At 36.0% G+C, this 22,969-nt stretch overlaps 1 protein-coding gene across 2 annotated transcripts in view; it reads right to left on the bottom strand.

Moving 5' to 3' along the window:
- spock3 (SPARC (osteonectin), cwcv and kazal like domains proteoglycan 3) overlaps positions 1–22,102 on the bottom strand; it is a gene marked incomplete at its 5' end in the record, with an annotated part of 30,638 nt that extends 8,536 nt beyond the window's left edge. The window contains 6 exons of one of the 2 annotated variants that reach the window (XM_081362270.1): positions 4,556–4,655; positions 4,843–4,948; positions 8,046–8,154; positions 12,439–12,478; positions 21,791–21,907; positions 22,007–22,102. In XM_081362270.1, coding sequence (XP_081218396.1) covers positions 4,556–4,655; positions 4,843–4,948; positions 8,046–8,154; positions 12,439–12,478; positions 21,791–21,907 — 472 coding nt within the window. Of the gene's footprint in view, positions 1–4,555; positions 4,656–4,842; positions 4,949–8,045; positions 8,155–12,438; positions 12,479–21,790; positions 21,914–22,006 lie in introns of those variants that run through there. The other variant, XM_081362269.1, reaches the window with a different exon arrangement.
- Between the last annotated feature and the right edge of the window lie 867 nt (positions 22,103–22,969).

Below are 22,969 nucleotides of genomic sequence, written 5' to 3'. Positions count from 1 at the left end.
CATTTGATAAAACTAGTTTTGTTTTAAGTAATTAATGAGCGTAACTGATTGAATTCTTGTAGCTAATGCATCAGAAATCTGTGTTGATTGTTCATAAGATGCAGCACTGGAAGGAAGGAATGGCTTGGGCTTTGCATTCAGAAGCAGTTGCCAGGGGTTTTATTCACGTTCTCTAATTTTGGATGAAATGTTTCTAGAATTCCGCAGAGACACACATCGGGCTGTGTTATGTTTCCTCTGACATTTTGCATAGATGTGTATACAAGATGTGTAGCTTTTTTTGCTTGTTTAATTCGCTGTGGATAATTATGTCTGGGACAAATAGTAGGGATGTAACGGTATACAAAAATGACAAGTCAGAACGTCCTTTTTCAAAGTCACAGTTCGGTATGTTTTTGGTACAACGAGGGGAAAAACTACAATTTGCATGCAAATGAATTTTTTTTATATTTTAAACAGAATTATTATGCTCGCATTCTATTGGGCTCCATCTGTCCGAAGTTTAACAGAGACTCGCTTGCTGTCACGACGAGCCTTTATGCAAAAAGGAAATACTTGCATGACTTTCTAGCATTTATCGATAGGGACGTAATCGTAAGTTGGCGCTTAATATAATGCATGTCTCAAGTTTAGTATTACTTGGATCATGTACTTTTCCTACAGCAACTCACTCTGTGTCCTCTATTATTTTTCAGATGCATTTACAACAACAAAGTATACCTACATTAACGGTACTGTTCCATTCTACTGTATATCAGTTACGTTCCACACACAGAGAAGTTCCAAACATGTAGTGGTTAAAACAACACATGCATGCCAAACCACAATACCCATACCAAAAGTGTGCAGTATGAGTTTGAGTATGTGTGAAAAACAATCAATGCTTATTTTTTAAATACATCACAATTGCTAAAAAAACAAGGTTACAATTAAAACCTCAACCCTTGTGGACACACAATTGACATGAGAAAAGATTAAAGCAAGGAGCCTTAATCTGTAGGCTGTTTACAGTTGCCTAGCAATATGTTGTAAACAGCACATTAGTGTTCGATCCCTGCTGAGGGCAATCACACAGGGTCTTCTAATGAGATTTTTAAAGACTAACCTGCTAATAAAAGTCATATTTCAGCAAATATGGCCAAACAAAGACTAGTATGAAGGAGACCATAGTAATCATAGTAAATATAGATAATGGCTTCAGTGACCAGTTTGTCTATGAAGTAATTGAGAAAGAATGGAGTATAAATAAATAAATCTGAAAAAGAAAAAATGTTTTATCGTAGAATATATAGCGCTATTCTCAGCACTCAAAGTGCTTTACATGGAAGATGGGAATCTCCTCAACCACCACCAATGTGCAGCATCCACCTGGAAGCCATAGTGCGCCAGAACGCCAACCACACACAAGCTTATTGGTCAAATAAGTACAGCTACTGCTGAAGCCAGACATGGAAGCAATTCCATTTTGATAAACAAAAAGCATTGATCCCTAAAACCACATGTACAAATCTTTATTGTTGGAATTTAGACACGTTTTAACATTAACAGCTACTATGCAAACCAAGTATCAGAGAAATTTAGCTCTACACACGCCTCTCAAATGTGTCAAATTACACTACTGTTCAAGAGTTTGGGATTGTTTTTTTGTTTGTTTTTTTACAAAAAGATAATTTTTTTTTTATGCTTTAAACGACGTCTTATGCCCACCAAGGCTGAATTTTTTTATCCAAAATACAGTAGAACATCTCTGTTATGACCCTGGTTCCCCTTCAGTTCGGTCACGTTCGACGTAGTTCGACGGGCGTACCGTACTGATTGGGATCGCTTTCAGAGACCAATCTACTTCGAGTGTAATAAAACGAGCCAAAGCATATTGGCATGCGATGATTGCATCAACTGCTCTGCCTCACCCTATATGGCATCACCCCATACCCTTGTTTATTCAACCCTATGATAGATGAATAGCTAGACACTAAAAGGTGAAAGACACAGCCAATGACAGAACAGTATGCATGCTTTGCTCAAATTTTTACCATTGCTCTGGTTATACTGTTGTCGCTTGCGAAAACGAAATGGCGGCACCGTGGGTGGAAACCTGCAGATTAAGGGGCGGTAATATTAAAATAAGATCCCCTTCCTACGTCAGAAGGGGAGCGAAATCTGATCGGCTTATTTTTTGACATGCTTGCAGAGAAAGGCTTACCAAAACAAAGTTACTTGGTTGTCACTTTTCACGTTTTCTGGGTTGGTAGATGCACCGGTGACCCGATTATAGCACTTAAACGGATAAAGTCAGATTTTAATGTCCCCTTTAAAATAACATAGAACAACTAATATATTTTTATATATTTTAAAATGTAATTTATTCCCATGATGGAAAAACTGAATTTTCATTTGCTGATGTGGTGCTTAAGAAACATTTCTTATTATCAATGTTGAATACAGTTGTGCCGCTTGACATTTTTGTGGAAATTGTGATATATTTTTTTCAGGATAGATACTTTTATGAACAGAAATTTCAAAAGAACAGCATTTATTTGAAATAGAAATCTTGTTACTTTTGGTCAGTTTAATGTGTCTTTGCTGAATAAAAGCATTAATTTCTTGCTGACCCCAAACTTTTGAATGATAGTGTAAAAAGGAAGAGGAAAAACAACAACATTCATACTTCTCACCCCTTCAAAAAAATATTGTGACTTCAGTTTCATGATCTTAAGTTTAGTTTGCATTGATTTGAGCTGTGAGTTATCATTGACAATCTTTTGATGGCGAAGGTGACTGAATTTTCTCTATAGCCTGAAGCAGAGCAGCTGAAGACAGGACTTATGCTCATTGGGATAATGATGAAAGCAAACATTACCGTGCTGTCTCTTCTCACACGTACACGCATAACACACTGACGGAAACAATCTGGAACAGCAAACATTTAATAAGATCCTAAGGGATTCAGCTTTGAGAATCTTCACAAAATAAGACTAGTTTGGTGTATTGAAATCTCTTTTTGCTGCTCTCCTTGCAGCTGAAAACAAGCCAAGTACCCAGCCTAGAGGGTACACATACCTTTCCACAGCTGCAGAGATGAAATATTGGTTTTATATATAGAATAATTTGGTTAATCTAGTAATGACATGAGATATTTATCATTACCATTTAAGAGGGCTTAAGGGAGATAAACACATGCATAATCGCATACTGCCATACTATTCTTACTATGTAGTACGCACTGTATATTGTGTGCAGTGTACAAATTGTAAGTATAGAATACATGGATGACCTGCTAAATTAGCTAAAATATGCAGAATACAACAAATATGGAATACTGTATACCGTTTCTAGTGTGACAAAATTATGCACCAGAAGTAATATCAGCTGTGATTTTGTAATCTCTCCTCTGTGAGGAGAAATAATCATTTTTATTATTCATCAGACTGGTAAGACTGGCAAGAATTTTTTTACAGATCATAAAATTTTCAAGCTGATAACTTGACACCACTCGCAGAAATAAGCATTCAACGTAATGAGATCATGTGACCATAATGTAGCAAATGGGTCAATGACAATGTCCGGATCAATTCAATTATTCAAAAATGTAATTCATGCATACAAAGAATTGAATACACCTTGTCTGTGATGAGCATGTTTTTAATTTCTACATTAAAATGTATTTTGATATGTTTTGGTGGGCATAAAATGTAAAATGTAACAGTGACACAACTGTCCTGATATCATAATAAAAAATAATAATTAAAAGAAACCCTAAGTATTTTAGTAAAATCTTTCATTATTAATTCATCAGTAAAGCAGGAAATTATATCAAAGTCTTAAAATATATTTAAAAAGTGTACCTTTTAATTACAAGGCAATTAGTTCAGGTTGTAAAATGTCATGTGGTATAACTCCCTAAAAACATAGGAAACTGATAAATGTTAAAAAAAACAGCATTTATTTGAAATAGAAATCTTTTGTAACGTTTAAAATGTCTTTACTGTCACTTTTGATCAATTAAATGCATTCTTGCTGAATAAAAGTATTAATTTCTTTAAAAAAGTCTCACTAAACTTATTAATCTTTTGAAGGGAAGTGTATATTTAAACTTTTATAAGGTGTGTACACTCTTATGTATTTAAGGTTTGAGGGTAAAATGTTATTGCTGTTTAGACCACATGACTTTTTTAGTGTCAGTAAATTAAACATTTTCTTTAAAATGTTTTTCGAAATTAACATGAATATAAAATATACTTCTAAGAACTTTGCATGTGTTTTAAACTAGAATTTTAAAAACATTTATTGTGGACATTCTTATTAGTAATTGACCTGCAAGTTTATAATATCCATAATTCATCTTAAATGTAATACTGTACAGCAGGAAAGGGCAACTTTGGTCCTGAAGGGCCAATGTCCGGCAACCCTGATAAAAACTCACCTGCCTGTAGCTTTATGTCAGTCTGTGTATGCAATGATCAGTGCACATATTCCATTCCACACAAAGGCAGTGTTTGTGTGCAAGTATTTATAGGCCTAATAGAAATGAACGGCATCGATAAAGTGCATGTACCTCTCTTCTCTGCTGAAGTTTCTGAAAGGCAGGGACACTGTCCTGGACACTTCACAGATATCTGCTTCCCAGAGATGCAAGCTTGATATTCTAGTTTACACTATAACACACACAAACACAGACATGCACAAAAAGCTTAGATTAGATAAGTACATTGTTGATCGAGGATTAATCTCTTGGTTGAATACCTCCGTGACACAGCATTATGAAAAGCAATTCAGACAGTATACACATACAGAAACACACACACCATGGCAGTTCTCACAAACAGTCAGCGTGTGTGTTACCTTGGTGGAGTAAGTGTGCCCATCTGTTCCACAAACAGGTGCAGGGTGTACAACTGGACATCTTTTGCATTTCAGCAGTGGTGAGTTCAAATTCATGTCCTTTAAACTGCAGACAGAAAGAGAGATTGCTCTTCTAACACAAACCATGAAGAAGCCAAACAATATAGCAGAAAAGCAGCCTTTTGTCATCTGTCTTCTTCCTACTATCATCTACTGCACTGGTTTGCTTACCTAGTTTAACATGGCAAATCCAGTAGCGACCCAATACAGTACAAAAAGTAAACAAAAATGTACCTAAAATCAATTGAAATTTATTTATATAGAACCAATGCAACATTATATGACAGAGTGAATTGGAAAACTGACAATTTTGCTTCAAAACAATTCTCTTTGATGGTTTCAAATAAACACACTATAGTAATTCTGGTCAACACAAATCATATTTATTCTCACTTTAAGTGAATATTTTCATAATTTATTGTCCCTTGTATAGTTTTGTTCATGGGTTTTGAAGATGAGATGTTAAGAACCTCTACAAGTTGGAATCTGCCTAAATTAATAAAAGGAATCGTTGGGTTGACAGCAAACTGATTTTTAAATTTGAAATTCGATTCCAGAGCCATAATCAACAAAAAAAATTTGATTCAGTAAAGGGATACTTCACCTCTGGGAAGATGAATGTGTATTTAAAATAGGCCATTTAAGTAGAAGAATTGTGAAAATTTTTTTGAATTTGGAGCTTTCTAGACTGAGAAAACCCAGAAAATGTATTTTTGGCTTATGTGGATGAAAGACAACTCCCAGAATCCACTTGCTTCGCTGCCTTAGGAGGCCACGCCTACCGGTAAGGGAGCGCAGTTGAAAACAAACAACAAGGCTAGCCTACGTGATGAGTTTGCCAGGGATTTAGAGATCGCCCAAAATGTCCGGGATTCGGCTTTTGCGTTCTACAGTCGCCATTCATTCATTATGTTTACTGTGGCGAGCAGTACGAGGCTGACGGCCGCGGGAGAACGGCACGAGGCCGGTGGCGTCATTACTGAGACGAGCCGGGTCTCGCATCTCTCACGGAGGAGCAGGAATTTTCTTAGCAATGGTAAAACGCACATCAACCGATCACTTGTTTAGCGTTCATGTAAACACTACATTCAGATTCACCAATCGGAATGAATTCAGTTAGATTGAAACAAAAGGTGTGCACGTAAACAATGAATGGCGACCGCAGAACGCAAAAGCTGAATCCTGTATATTTTGAACGATCTCGCCCGCCGGACATGTCCAGGAAAAGGAGGATGGTAACCCCTACTTACTCAGCTTTCTCCTACTACTCAGCTTTCTCCACAGAACAAGAGCCTGCTAGCTTAGCTTCCAAAGAAAGACGGTTGACGCTGTGTACATTCTTTGAGTGAGATCCCACCCTCTATGGGCGGGCTGAAAACATGCGGAACAACGCCATCTACTGGCTGTAGTCTTTAGCCTCTGGACAGAAAATCCTCCGATGACGCAAAATGACGATTTTTGCGTCATCGGAGGATTTTTTCCAGACAAAAAATACATAAATCTCTTGTCTCAGGGGGATATGAGGGTAGAAAGCAAGGTAATTCGAAAATACTACAGGTTTTCTACTAATACAAAGCTTAATGCTAAATCCTGAAGTATCCCTTTAAAATGCATTTATAGGATTCAATGATTTGTCTAACTTCGACCAAGTAACATATTCATTTGCGTCTAATAGTTTTGTTGGCCGCTACTGCCGGCTACGTACACACTGCACGATTTAAGGCCCGATTTTCACTCGCCAACAGTTTTATGGAAATCAGAGTCAAATTGGTGCTCATTCGTGTGAGTGACAATCGCGTTTTGTGTATTATCAAAGACGCGATCTGACAGAAGTGCTGATACATCACTGATACCCATGGGATATTTAGCATGCTAAATATTTGGACCATGAAATCAAAAATGTTGAGAACCACTGCCCTAACGTTACCTTTGACAAGATATTTGAAGGACTTTCTTCTCTTTTTACAAGTTTGATATTTTTTTTAAATCGTTTAGCTCTACACAATTATATGATAAGATGCATTTTATTATGTGAGATTTGTTTTTCCCACCTGCCCATAACCCTATATAACATACCTGTGACCCCTTTTTGGGTTGCTACCCACCAGTTGAGAATCCAATGTTGTTTTTTCCCATACTTCTGTTCTGTATTTTTCTCTCTTTCTGGTGATTTCTGTGATACTTCTATTCAATATCTCTCTTTGTCTATGTTTAATTGGGCCATTGAAAAACAACAACATTTGTTTTATGCCATCACGCCCAATTCACTAAATGATTAGTTTCATAACAACAATGACTGTTTGCAAAAATCCAGGTCAGTCTGTGCCATATTTTCACCTCGGACACACACACACACACACACACACACACACACACACACACACACACACACACACACACACACACACACACACACACACACACACACACACACACACACACACACACACACACACTCACACTCACTCACTCACTCACACTCTCTCTCAGAACAAGTAATTCCCAGACTTTGGCAGGCAAGTTTGCCTGTTAGTTCCAGGATAGGTTGACTGGGTAAGAACATAGCACAGCCCTTGTTTCCTCTCAAAAGCTTTTTTGACATACTTAACATCAAACGTGCAGGAAAATGTACCATGTAAAATCAATATAAAATATATATATATTCCAAAATGCTACCGCAATGTTAACTTACTGTCATACTCCATAACAAAATCAATCGCAGTTGTGACCTAAAATATTAGCACATATTATTATATTATTACTAACGTGCTCTTTAAATAACAACAACAAAAAAAGTCTATTTCAATTGCCTCAAAATAGCAAAGCGCAAATGCATTTGCTATTTAAACAACGTGGCGCATGACGTGAAAATCATAACTGCGTCGGACTGAAACTAGCAAAAAAAAAACTTGCGCTGCATTGCGCCAGGTGTAAGATAGGGCCCTCAGTGTTTTGTTTTCAGTGTTTTGTTTGGTGAACTGTTGTTCTTCAACCGAGACGCAGCTTTCTAATGCTCCAAAAATTCAAGATGTCATACACAGATCCAAGCATGGCAGCAAGTGTGCCAATCTATTTGTCCACGCCTGTACACTGTTTTTACTACTGTTTCGGTAATGAGCTGTCAGTTGCTGTCAGATGTTTACCTCATCCTGCGTTGACTAACACAGGTGGGTGTTTGGTAATCTTCTGCCACACACACTTTATGGCGGCCACATTTTATCTTGAGGCACGGATCTTTGGCAGGGTCCAGAACTGAAACACATGCAAAAATAAACATATATATATGTATAGGTATACAATCAGATAAACATATTTGTCATATTTAGCTATATGCTTCGCTAAGAATTAATTAACTAAGAATAAATTGTGCACACTGATGCACATGCTGTTTGCGTTATTTCAGCACCTGAGATACTAGAAATTAATTGTGTTTTGTGAACATGACAAAATCTATAATAAGCCTGATCTACATATAAAGGAGGTGTGTTTGTACTAAAACCAATTACATGACTTAAAGAGATAGTTCACCCAAAAATTTAAATTCTGTCATCATTTACTCACCCTCAAGTTGTTATAAACCAGTATGAATACATTTTTTTCTAAGATATTTTGAAGAATGTCGGTAACCAAACAGTTGATAGACCCCATTGGCTTCTATAGTATGAAATAAATACTATGGAAGTCAATGGGGTCCATCAACTGTTTGGTTACTGACATTCTTCAAAATATCTTCTTTTGTGTTCAACAAAGTCTGTCATCATTTATTTACCCTCATGGTGTTCCAATCCAAACCTATAAAACTTATGTTCATCTTTGAAACGCAACGGAAGATATGTTTAATGAAATCTGAGATTTCTGTCCCTTCATTAAAAGTCCTTTGCATCTAAACTTTGATGCTTCAGAATGTCCGTAAATACATCGTAAAAGTAATCCATATGAATCACGGTTTAATCCAAGTCTTCTGAAAATGAATGATCGCTTTTGATAAAGCAGATTTCATTTATATTCACAAATTAAACACTGATCAACACATATACATAGAGCACATTAAATATGGTAAATGAAAGCTAAAACATGCTTGCTTGAGGTACAAGAGACTAGGTTTGTACTCGCGTGTGATGCAAGCACATTTCAGCTTCCACCAGAACAAATGAGATATAAACCCATGACAACAAATTTCTGTTTAAGTAAATAATCCATCGTGTCATCGCATTCATGATCAGACATATCACTGTATAATGCACATATATTTCATTTTAAGAAGACGTGATTGAATACGTGCGCATAAACGGTGCATGTTCACGTTTGGACATGCTCGCTCTGGTCTAGATATGAATTGTGATCCATGCTGAGTTCACTCATCCGTGCTGTAAACAGTGTGTTAATTCATCGCAGAGTTCAGCGCAGAACACGCGCTCATACTCGTTCTCTGTGTTCATCTAAAATGCTTTTTACAGACATATTTTCCTTATGTGTTGGTAGGTAGCCAAATGCACATGAGGGAATGTCTCTGAAAGACAACAGCGCTGAGTTGAACAGACGACAGAGATGAATGAACAGACCTGAAACAGCCTTTTGTGTCATTTGAATTCTAACAAGTTTCTTCTTGTTAATAATGCACACCAAGCTGCTTAATAAACATACGAGCCGCTCTGAGACGCAGAAAACGTTGTTTTTACTAGTCGCTTGTGCGCTATACTATAAAACATTAGGAGATTGCGATTTCTATTTGATGTTGGTATATCGTGCAGCCATTGTCATTCACTGAAACGCAAATTTAGCTGCAGCCAAGTGACTTTGCGTGACCGAATCAATCAAAAATAACTAAATAACTTTATTAAAGAACCACTGTAAAGCCAAAACAATCTCTGTTACCTTAAATTATACGTTTATCTCTGTAAAGCTGCTTTGAAACAATCTACATTGTTAAAAGCGCTATATAAATGAAGATGACTTGACTTGACCCACCTTTTCCCACTCTGCGACCCACAATTTGAAAACCCTCAACTCTACAGTATGTCAATGCCTTTACAATGTCTTTTTGACGCTAGAACATTTTCCAACAGATGGACCGAAATCTCTCTGGTTTAATTAAAAATGTCTTAATTTGTTTTTCGAAGATTAACTTATGGGTTTGGAATGACATGAGGATGAGCAATTCTCTTTTTTGAGTGAGCTAGACTTTAAGGGTGAACTAGACTTTAAGCGCTACATTAGCACATTTAGCACCTGGTTAAGCTGGATTGGTGGTGGCTAAACAGTGAGCAGGTTTTTGCACTGAATTACAGCATGCAAAAGTGGCGTAACTCTTTAGTGGATTTGCCCACTGAACAGCAGATGCCCTTAACTTCTTAACTAAAACCACTTAACTCCGAAAATCAGTAGAATCAAAAATGTATCTCAGGTGCAGCATTAAAACAAAAATACATGAAAGAAACACACAGTTGCAGATATATAAATATAGGCTAAGTATGATCTGTCTGATTTCACTGTGTGTGTAAATAAGGATTCTATTTCTATTATAGCCTTAAAATGGGGCTGAAGCTAATGCTCTGAGATGAAAAGAAAGAAAGAGAGAGAGAGAGAGAGAGAGAGTAGAAAAGAGAGAGTAGAAAAGAGTAGAAAAGGAGAGAGAGAAAGAAAAAAAGACAACTAATGCCATTAAGTGCCTTTATAGTCCGTAGAGGCTTGTGCACATGCACAGAGGAAGAAAGACAATATCTCACAAACATTCTCATCCTTCACCTGCCCCTTGTCAAAGCACAAACACACACACACACAACCACACTTCGAACGCTCTCTGACCTCACATGGTAAGAGCCTTAGTCAAATCCTGCACAGGCTTTAGGGCTTATCCAATCCCAATCTCCTCAGCACACTCTGAGTCCATTGTCCACGGGTGGGTGTGTGAGTTTGTGTGTGTGTGACAAAATTTGTGATTGATTTGTGCATCATCATGTGTGAGTATGATCAGAATCCGTTTTAAATTGCTCTACTTGCTCTTTTTGACTCACTCAATGCTCTATCAATAGTCATTTGCATAAATATCAAACTCGTGATGAATATTCAAGGGGCTTCTAATGACTTTCGAATATGCATAATCTCGTAAGATTTACTGCACACTGAGAGCTTGATGTGATAGAGAGTCTTAAAAAGCAGTTTTCTCATTTTCTCAGACGGATGTAGCGTGATGATATGGGTATTAGGCCACAGCATGTGACTGTGAATTCACACAACATATATGCCTGATTAACATCCACTCAACATATGGCTCAAAGGAGAAAAGATACAGATCTTTCCATTTCCAATGACCTCAATAAAATGAGTAGCTTATAACATAAAAATGTTCATCATTAAGGCAATTCTTCTGCTATTTCTACTAATAATAAAATAGTAAAAAAAAAAGTTGGCTCATGGCTTATTATGTTCTTACTGCCTATGAGCACAAATCTCATACATAAAGTATCCCTATTACCACAGGACAGTTGAATGTTGAATTTTTTATACAGATTATTTGACAGACGTTTATGTTATTTCTGAAATTAAATTTTAGAAATATTTAATTAAAGAGCCATCTACGGTGTACCTCTACTTTTTTTTTTTTTTTCTTGGAAAATAATATATGGAAAGCATGTTAATTTCAGAAGTCACATATGCCCATTCTGGGTCTGTAAGATTTTTAAAATATATTTTTGAAAGAAGTCTCTCATGCTTACAAGGGCAGGGCTGCGCACGTGTATTTCATAAAAAATTCTGTCAAAATGGTATTGTGAATTAATATTACAATTTTAAATAACTTTACTATTTTAATATATTTTATTATGTACAATGTCGTCATTTATTCCAGTAATGGAAAAGTCGAATTTTCAGCAGCCATTATGATTTTAATACTGTACAATCTTTTCATTCTATCTCCTAACCCTAAAACTAACCCTTACAGAAAGCATTTAGCGTTTTTACATTTTCAAAAAAAAAAAAAAAAACATTTGGTTCACATATAGTTATGAACTGTTTTGCTCATGTGAGGACCGAAATTTTATCCCCACAATGTCAATTTTTTTTTTAGGTTTTACTATCGAAGGGAATACCTGGACCACACATACACACAAATAAAATAACCTTGTTACTCCAATAACTGCTTAGAAATAGCGTGGGTTTGGGTGATGCTTTCAAACTAGTAATTGCATTTTAGGCTGCTTAATCAGTGATGTTAGAAAGAAGTTGTGCACACAAGCGTTTTTAAGACCAAAAACTTATCTTGAGATAAACAAAGTGCAATAACTGACTTTGGACTTTTGCATTTTTAAAATTTATTAATAATGAACACTCCCTAATCCTTCACTGTTTAAACAAATAGTCACGCTTTAAACTCACGCCATTGGTTAAGCAGTTGTTGCTGAGTCTGGCTGGTCAGGATAAAGAATTTTACTAAAACTTTTTAAAATTACACACTTCAGCTTTAGAGTTTTCTTTGATTTTAAGCTCTGAACACATGAAAAACACAATGATGTTGCTATTTTTGGTTGACAGTCCTACCTTGATCGAATGGTTTTCCTGGGCTCCATGTTCCTGGTTCCTAAAACAAAAGTTGATCAACAGAATTAATGAACAGTCTGCATTTGTTTTCTTTTCTGAAATTCTATATGTTATTGTACATAAAGTAATCTTTTCTCTCTGAACTATGCAAGTACATATTTTTATATTGCCTTGCTTGTAGTTACACATTCAGCTTAACATGTACTTACAAGCATTGCATATTATCATGCAACTACAGCACATAACGTAAACTTGGAAGGATTTCCTTGCAGACAAACAGGCAGATTAGCAAGACTCTGTTTCAATGGAAAAACAAAGGCACAATCATACAAACCTCCACCTCCTGATTGTAGAGGAAGCATTGTGGAGAAAACAAATAAACATTAGACAGAACATTAAACACAGATCACTTCAACAAAACAACACAAAATGGATGCCATAAACAACAGAATATGCCATAAACACAGAAATAATAATGAAATGCATGTGTATGACTTGGCATTGTGGCTGTTTATACTGGACTGTTTGTTGCCTGTCACATTCAGTAATTGGTCTGCACTTATATTCATGCTTAATTAAGTTAATATGTCAGTTTCCATCATAGGTACACTGAAGACTGATAGCACCAAATGGTTACACACACACACACACACACACACACACACACACACACACACACAAAGAAATGGATATGACATGGCAACTGTCTGGTCCTCTTGCAATCAAACATTTTTGATGACTGCCATATCTCTCTCCTTCCTCTAAGTGTGTGTTTGCGTGTGTGGCATGCAAATGCATCTTGGGATAAACAACACCACATGAAATCCATTACGGCGTCTCCGTTGGTCATTCATAATATCTTTTCCCTTCTTTCCCGCTCACAAAGAACTTTATATCTCACAGCCTCACTGTGTGTAAACACTTTCATTGTTCTTTTTCCTCTTGTTTGTGCTTCTATTTCAGAAGCTAAATACAGTTGCCACCCAATCTACACCTAGATCTCTTGAATTTGTGCAGTTGTTTTTTTTTTGTCTGTCTTTCATTTTATACAGATTATTATATTCTTCTAAGACCTACATAGAGAATGTGAGGGAGAACAGGATAGAAATAGAATAGCCTCCATTATGCTGCAAGCATCCTTTATATGAAAGTCATGTGATAGCATGACTGTGTGAAAGAATGGGTCAGCTGCAGTCCTCTTTTCTTGCTTGTACTGCTGATGCTTTAAACTCGAACATTCACATACTTTCACCAGAAAGGAAAGTGAAGGAAAATGTAAAAATTTAAGAACGCAATTTAAGATTTTTATTTTATTTAAAAAAAATAATGGCATCTGTCCATGTTGTTTATATAATTTAGTACTAAAAAATAAGAACTAAAGAAGTATTATTTAATTTTGTATAGCAGCAAAAAAAGCAACAAAAAAGCCCCAAAAATATATGTACTAATACAGCAAGTAATATATTACTAAAATATTAGGTCATATTTCTGATACTGTGTTGAAGTAGAGTTTGATTCCTGTTCCGTTCTAATTAATCTAATTATATTAATCTAACTCACCAAGAATTTAAGTGCAAACAATTTAAATTGTATATATTTATTTAAAGGTATACTTAACCCTCAGTAGGAAACCGTATACTGACTTTCAAGTAAATATTTATTGGATATAATCCTGAATTGAACAGCATTTCAACTGTTTACATGTTAATGTTTACATTTTTCCTGGCCTGGGTAAGTGTTTCATTCCCTTCTGGTGAATGTATGTGAATTGTGTGTGTGTTTGTGTGTGTGTGTGCGCGATGCATGCTCCATTAAGCCATCGAGCCTTTCTACAGCTCTGATATTGAGAGTAATCTGTGCTCCTCCATTGTCTGCAGTTTCACATCTCTCACGATCAAGAGCAGGAACAGCCTCCAAACCATAGTAAACATCTGCTCTGAAATCACTGGAGAGGGTTTACGAAGTCTAGACGCTATGAAGAGCAGACCAGGAGAAGAGGCCCATTAAAGATGATAGCTTTGAGCTGTTACTATAGATGCCCTCATAACACCACCAGATTACTTCTTAGCTGCTAACAATTTGAATTTTTATGGCAAGATTCAGATTGCAGATATTATTACTGTCTGCTGTTTGATAGTTATAACAGTTTATTAATTTTATTCAGATGATTGTGTATACTATGTTGTATAGTACATATAATATATTTTGTTGAATATTTATGTTGTTATTCCAGTTACATTATTGTCTACTTCCCATATCACATTTCATTGTGCATTACAACACAGATATATATTGTAAGATATTTTATTTCTATAATTTAGTCTCAGAGTACTACTGAGGGTGTTATTTAATCCCAATACAACAAGGTAAACTGCATTCCATTAGTTTGTTTAAAACATTTTTTTAAAGTGGGCATTATTTACTATCTGATTTTAAAATAATAACTGTAAGAAAAATGATAACCTTAATTTTACAGAATGTACAATTTCGTACATTAATTTGTACAACACCTGTATCATTCTTTTTTAGTGCTTTAAAGTACAATACTTATTTGGATGCGATGACAAACATATTACATAATAGCCTATGTACTTGTACTTGATTGTCAGTGTAACTGTGATTTATTAAATATTACAGTTACAAGTTAATATATTTAAAATTTCCTAAACTGCAACTTCATCATAATTACAAATGTGTAATTAGACATATATTTAACTGCATGACATACAAGTCAATAGAAATGACGTTAAAGATAATTGAGTTTACCATATAAATGCTTGTTAGTATATTCAGCAGTACACATTGACCCTATTTCAAAGAAATATTAAATATAAAGATGTACTTAAATCCTAGTTAAGAGTGTAAAAAGTTCAGCTAATTTCATTTAATATAAATTTAAAACAATACATTGAAATTTTATTGCAATTAACATGCAATTAAGTGTCTGAAAACATTACATTCAGTTCGCAAATAAGTTTTTTTTTAAAGTACATTATTTCCAAAATAAATACTCTTTTTAAAAGTATGCTAAAGTGTAGTTCTTCTCACAAGGAAAGAAATACAGTATAAGCTAAAACTATCATGACTGAAATATATAAGTAGCACATTTTAAATAACAGTTAGCAGTTGGTACTGGAAGATTTTAAGGTTAACACTCCCATCTCAGCTTATTGAATTCCCATTAAATCTTCTGTATGTACTTGTAACCCATAGTCTGTTTGCCTGATCTTCCCTGTGCCAAAACTAAATTGCTTTTCGGTGATTTATAAAGTCACGTTATATTTTATTGTAAGTGCATCTAAATCTATAGTGAATAATTATAGTGTGCAATACCAATCATTGGTTTCATTTAAATATACTCGCTGTCAACACAGTTCCAATGCTTCAAACACAAATACACAAACAGATCACCATAGTCTGAGCACAATAAATCATGTTTAGTTCCACTATCATTTTAAGGACCTTTCTCCGCATACAAAGGGATTTCCTTAGGTGTTATCAAAAGGCTTTCAATCAGTTAAATGAATAACTAATAAAGAAACAGCACAACAACATTAATCTGTTAATACTAAGAGACGTACAACGCATATTGAGCATATTTCAATATTTAGCATATTGAGGAGCAGGGCTGTGTGTGTGTGTGTGAGGGCGGCCAGCATGACATCAAGGCGGCTGTTCTCTCATGCAGAAAGTGCCGGAAGCGTCTCACCCTTCTGACATCATTCATTCTTTATGACTCTCTGCACCCCCCCCGCTCTCTGTCCAGTCTTTAACCACATACGCATTTTTAAAAGGGAACCACAAACAGGCACATGCAACCATACAGAGGCAGCAGAACCTACATACAATCAGAACAGAATCAGTCCATGCCACTCTAACACCAGATGCTATGCGTGATGTGAGCGATAAAAGCGAACTCTTCAGGGGCTTTCAAGCTGACAGCAATTTACAGTGACAAAGCAGCCTGAAGTCATAAATGTTTAAAGAGAGTTGACGATTTCCGGCAAGATGAGTGACAGCGACTGTTGCCAATGCTTTATGCAAATGAGAAACGATTTGAGCGACTCCCATTGGGGCTGCAGACTGTGATCACTGCTTAGTTGAAGCTAATTTGAAATTGTAGCTTTATGTTTAGTCAGCTTTTAATTAGAGTACTATTTTAGACTATAGGCTAGTTAAGCTACTCATTTGAAAAAGTTGTATAACCACAAGTTATACTGTGGTACTACTAGGGTCGGGACCCGGGACCCACTAGGGGGCCTTAGCACACTTCCAAGGAGGCCGCAAGTTGGTGTAAATGTATTAATAAATATATAAAATAAACTAAAACAGCTAAAAAACAAGATGTAAACTATATAATATCTCTTATTTTAATTTGTTGCCTCAAAAACTGCCTTCTTCATTTAAGAATGAAGGTTAACGCGGTCTTGGATAACCTGTAAATATGCTAACATTTTTAAAGAGTGAAAAGTCTATAATGAGTATACGTTTTTTCCCCTAGTTATTTCAAGCACTAAAATATTTGATTGTGTAGAAATAATAGAAAATTACTATAAAAATGTCCTGTATTCATGTTTTTATGATTTCTATCTATCTAGTCTCTATCTATCAACATTAGCATCTTTTGTTATAGTTTGTCACTGCAAAGCTACTATTTTAAAAATGACTCTCATGCTACAAAAAATGTAGCTAATATTTTATTATACCTGCAATCAATGTCATAGAGAGATTTAATCAGTGTGAACAGCATTACATTTTAAATCTGATATTTTCGTCCTGCTTTGTTGGGCTGCATAACCCCGCCCACTATAAAATCTCATTGGTGCAAAATTACTCCACATAACTTTATATTAAACATCAAATATATTCTGACTGGCTGTAATTGTGTCATACCACACAACAACTTTAGCTTTCAAAACAAGTTAAGTTCAGTTAGCTTCATGATTAGTATCAGCTGTGTTAGATTTTGTTGAGGGAGAATGAATGTTCAGTATTAACATCACTCAGACACAAGTTTGTGTGTCCACATTGATTGTCCCAAGGGCTATTTTCTTAAACATGGCATAATTCCTCCTCTCTCTCTCTCCATTAGCTCAAGGCCTGGAGCAGAGTGCCAACCTCCATTCCATTAAGAGGACAAAGAAAAGAGGGTGAATGAGAGAACAGAGCGATATGCACAGAGACAACGCTGCAAGGATGAAAGGGAGAAATAAAGAGATACAGTTCAGAGTACATGTTTTAGTTATCTTCAATTAATCTATATTTTTTGACACAATCTCTCCATATTTTAGTACAGGAGTTTATGAAACCATAGTGGAATTCAGAGTTAGGAACACTACCGAATGGATGAACAATGCACAAATGTCCAAAAACCAAACACGGTCATTTGACCTTATTGTAATATCTGTAAATTACATTTTCATTCTCTGTGATATTGTATTGTCATTTCGCAATAATATTGGTAATGTCTTTGTGGGGAAGATCTAATAGTGATTTCCCAGGGGGACGTTTTTATTGCACCATTCAAAACCATTCAAAACAGTCCTGCAAATGAATAAATAGGAGTATTTCTTACTTTAAAGCAGTGGTTCTCAGCCTTTTTGACTCTCTATCCAACACAATACTCAAAGCACCCCCACCCATTAACCAGGGTTCATTTTTGTGATTTCAGACATTTCAGAAATTGTATGTTCATCAATAAGAACAATAGTTTGAGATTATTATTAAATTATTGTAATATATTAGTAAATATAACATCTCACCATTATGTTGTTTCAAACTTGTTTGAAGATATTTTTCCAATGGCACATAAAAACGTTTTAGGTCAACTGTAGTCCTTGATAGATGCGGTCACTATGAGTGTTGTACAGAAATGTGTAAAGATTCTTCGAAGATTTTATGTTCCACATATATCAGTAACTGTGGCTTTTATTTTGGTATTTCTATCTAAGTTAACATGCAACCAATTAGTGCTCGCCTCAATCGGTCTGACTGAGCTCGATCAGAATGAAATTTCATTCAGATTAGATGGGGTGGTGTAGACCTGAAATAATCTGATCAATAAATTCCTTGCATGTGCAGAGTCGTATGTGTACGTTTTACGTCTTACAAGTGGGCATATGTTTTTTTTTTTACAACTTACAAACTGGCCAGTGGTTGAAAACGGAATATTTACTAAATATTGCTTTAAAAAAAAAGTATCTTCTGACATACAGTACAGTATCAGCTTTCTTTTTATATCAAAAATTACAATTATACTCACGGTAGCTCTGGTGACATTATCGTGGTGGATTTATCCGCCTCTGAACGCGGAATACAAGTTATGCACATGGAAATGAATATGTCAATCAGACTTTAAAGTTTTAAAGTGAATATAATATTTATTTATATGGTTAATATAAGCAGAACTTTCAGAATCTGAAATCAGATTGGATACGTTCGGATTGACGAAAATTAGTGCATATGAAACGTGCCATTTTTCTATCATCTTGGAAGTGTTACACACTACAGCTTTTCCATTTTGTGAGATCTAGTCTTTCCTGTCTCTATGGTAGTTCCCAGATCTGTCCTATACCGAAGTCAAACACATAATTGTAGATTGTCTGTGTTTCTCATTCAAGCCTCTCACAAAGTCATACAATTCTCCATACTCTTTTCTTACCTCCTCTGGCAGCATTAGCCTGAAGTTGATAGAGCGTTAAAAATGTCACTAAAGCAGAGCTGACAGTGGAGTCAAGAGTGTGTGTGTGTGTGTGTGTGTGTATGCGCGCGAGAGAGACAGAAGATGTTTGACACTGCAGGGGGATCACTGATGGCCATTTTCAGCCTGTCAATCTCACAAAGCCACACACATACACACACTTCACCAAACAAAAGCTTGACAGCCTGTGCTTCCAGTACATGTGCAGTGTCTCAAAGCTTAAATGTGATTGGGGGTCTGTGATTTTAGGGCTCAGAGTCTTTCAGTAATTGCTTTGCTGTAAGGGTCAGTTGATTATGGGAAAAAAATCTTGTGGAAGCCGTATTTGCTGAACAACTAATCTGCATAAATCACTTTCTCTTTACTGATGGCCTGAAGTGTCACATGAAGAGTCTAAGTAATCTTTGATGTGAAGCTGGAAAGAAAAGAAGCGAGAGAGGGCGATTGAGAGTGAGTTTTCAGTATGGGTAGTGTACCGAGTGCAAGTGTGCATGGACTGTAAAATAAAAAAGGGAATTACGTTTTATCCAGCATATGTGGCTTTTTGTGTCGCAGATTAAGAAATGTGAATTAAATTGACTTGTCAGTATAACACAAAAATCCCCGTAAACTTGTCTTAAGAGTTACATGAATAAAAAGTTTAATATTGAGCAATGCTGCAGATTTGTTGAGGGTTTGCAAGCGCCCAGCATGCATTGCAGCATGAATTAGTTACATGGTTGCTGTTATAGGATTATTGTTTAAATGTTTCTTGACTTAATGCTGTTGTTAATAAGATTTTAATTGTTTGAAAGAAAGTAGTATCATGGGAATCTCAGTTATTAAAATGCATCATGTTTCCTTCATTGTTTTCCTTTTCTTAATGATTGTTTTGTTAAAGTGTGTCTGTGTGGCCTTGATGTTCTTGATATTGAGATACTCACGCACTTAATTTCATTGGTGTTATTGATTCTGCTAGTTTACAGGTGTTTGTTTTACTGGTGTTCCCATTAGGTAGCAACATCTAAATATTTGGCTGAAATGAGAGTACGTGTAAGAGAGAGAGATTGCATAATCAGGTAGAGGAACAGTTCTAAGTTGTCATGCCCTGTGTGGGAGACCTATGCCACCCATGTGACTTTGTTAACTACATCCCTTACATAAACATCATTACCACAAATAGACACACATGCAGGAGGAAATGGAAGTCCTCTGGTCCAGATGATATCATTACACTGAGTGTAGACTGTCAATTAACATCCTGTTTATAAAGGACCTTGTTATTTACCTCGACACATCTTGATTGTTGTTTTGAGGTTGATGTGAATTCAGGCAAGCTATAAGGGCTTCCAAGAGCTGTCACTTTTGGTTAGCCAGTAAGCCAGTAATATATTTTTTATATTGTTCTATGCGTTTTTTTTCCATGTTTTAATGACTTTGTGCTAACAATATCACAGTGATTTATTGAAGATTCTTTGGGGAGAAAAAAATGTCTACAATAGCCATGGCTACCTAAGGTCAGAGGAGATTTTCTTGGGCTAACACAATGTTTCCCAGTCTGTTTTCTCTTGTTTTAATCGACACTGAACCAGAAATTAGTTCCAACTAGGCTACATCCTATTACACTGAATATAATTTAGTTGTTTACACTAATGGTTAGGCCCAGTCATTGAATTTAATAAAAGAGCAGATTTTCTTGTTCTAGGGTGTTCTAACAAGTGTGCAAGGAGAGAAAAAAAAAAAAGGAAAAGCGGCGCCAAGTGATTACAGAATGCTTTGAGTGGGGAGCGGAAATCACATATGGCTTTCAGTCTTCAAAAGCTTGATGCTTTTGCATTCTTTTGGAACTATTTTTGAGAAAAACATACAAGCTAACTATCCTATTTTTGTTTTTTTGCCTGAAAGGCTACTCAATATCAACTTCTTGTTTTTTAGTGGTTGTATAAAATCAGTATCACATCAGTTCTGAGATTTAATAATAATAAAAGAGTTGACAGTCCTAATATTTATAACATTTTAAATATGAAATAATTGTATAGGTTTAACAAAGCAATATCTTCCCTAGTACCCACTGAAACCAGGTTAAGCTCTCCTTGGGGTACTTGTACCCAGGTTAAAAAACACTACGCTAACACATGCACGCACGCGCACACGCATCAAGCACCGCAACATCCGCAGGTGAAAGAATACTTGTTATTGTTTGTAAGATACTCTTATTTTTGCTCCGTGTATTACAAGTGCACAGCCTGATAGACGCGAAGTTAAAGTTTAGATCTCATCTTAAGTGTATTAGCCAGTGGATGGTTAAAATAGCCGTAGCAAAGCCCACTTAACGGCGCAGAAGTGACGCACTGAGTCTAATTGATTGGTGACTGTCTTCTGTAAAATACAGTATTAATACCACACGAAGCACTAAATATGGATTTGCGAAAGGCGAATTATGAAATATCACGCGGCTTCTTCCAAAACATTTAGCATCTTTCAGTAAAAATACATTACACACGCACTCAATACATACAGTCCCAAATGCTGTGTCTCAAACCGAGTGAGCTGCCTAACGTTACGAGTCAGAATGGATTCAAACGCGCTTTTGATATCCAAAAATGCCGTCTATGTAGGCAGGTCACTAGACTTAGCAAATGAGCCACTATTAGGAAGCAGAGCAGCACTCACATCTCTGAATTTGTCCCATCTCCCGGTCAACCATTTGTCGTCCAAAAAATTGCCGTTGTCGTTGCGGGCAGAAGCCCCGGCGATCAGCAGCGCGCACACACCGACCAGCACAAGCATCTGCATCGAGATAGATAAAGCTATCAACACACTACACTCGGATAAACACAACGACAGAAAAATACTGAATAACCGCTGCAATAATCCGTTATGCGTCACCTTCAAGAGGAGAATGTGAGCGCTGTCATTGACTGAAGATCTCCGTGACGAGACTCAACTGATCTTCACCAATCTCTCTCTCTCTCTCTCTCTCTCTCTCTCTCTCTCTCTCTCTCTCTCTCTCTCAAGCGTATGCTCGTGAAGGCGGACGTGGGCGCGCACTATCTTTTATTATTTTTTTGTATGCGTAGCCTACATCTGAATTGTAACTATTAAATGTATTAAATAAATATGTAAATAAATAATCAATATTCAACTTAAGTTGGCGCATTAAACTTTAATTGAACACAATTGCTCTGTTTTGTGGGGCTAGTTGTCTCATTTCTAGATATTTTACTGAGTGCAAACTCATGTCCAAATATCAAACTTGATTGTGGGACGAAAGTAAATGCAGCAAATTCAAAAATATTATATAATTTGTAAAAAAAAAATAAAAAAAAAAATGAATTCCCTTGTTCCATGTATAGCTTTCTGTACTATAAGTCAAGTCACCATTATTTATAGCGCTTTTTACAATACAGATTGTTTCAAAGCAGCTTTACAGTGATAGCTAACAGGAAATAAGTAAATTCAGTGATGGTTCATTTCTGTTGTAAAAACATTATTAATTTAGTTAATTTATCTATACAGCCGCTCTGGAGAAAAAAGTGATGTCATTGTCCAGCTCAGTTCAGTTCTCAATAATGGTGTCAATACAGGCAGATCAATAATATTGTTGAATATAAGTGTCCCCAACTAGCAAGCCAAAAGCCAAAGGTGACAATGGGGACAATGGCAAGGAACAAAAACTACATCAGGTGAAAGAATGGAGAAAAGCCTTGGGAGAAACCAGGCTCAGTCGGGGGGCCATTCATCCTCTGGCCAACACACGAACAGTGTATGATTATGATTCAGGCAGCAGTCAGAAATCAAATTGGATCGGAATAGTTAGAATATTTATCCAGTTCCATCTGGTTAAAGATT

The sequence above is a fragment of the Scardinius erythrophthalmus genome (genome assembly GCF_964197995.2).
Source record: "Scardinius erythrophthalmus genome assembly, chromosome: 3".
NCBI lineage: Eukaryota > Metazoa > Chordata > Actinopteri > Cypriniformes > Leuciscidae > Scardinius > Scardinius erythrophthalmus.
This window is presented reverse-complemented; position numbering and strand designations above follow the sequence as displayed.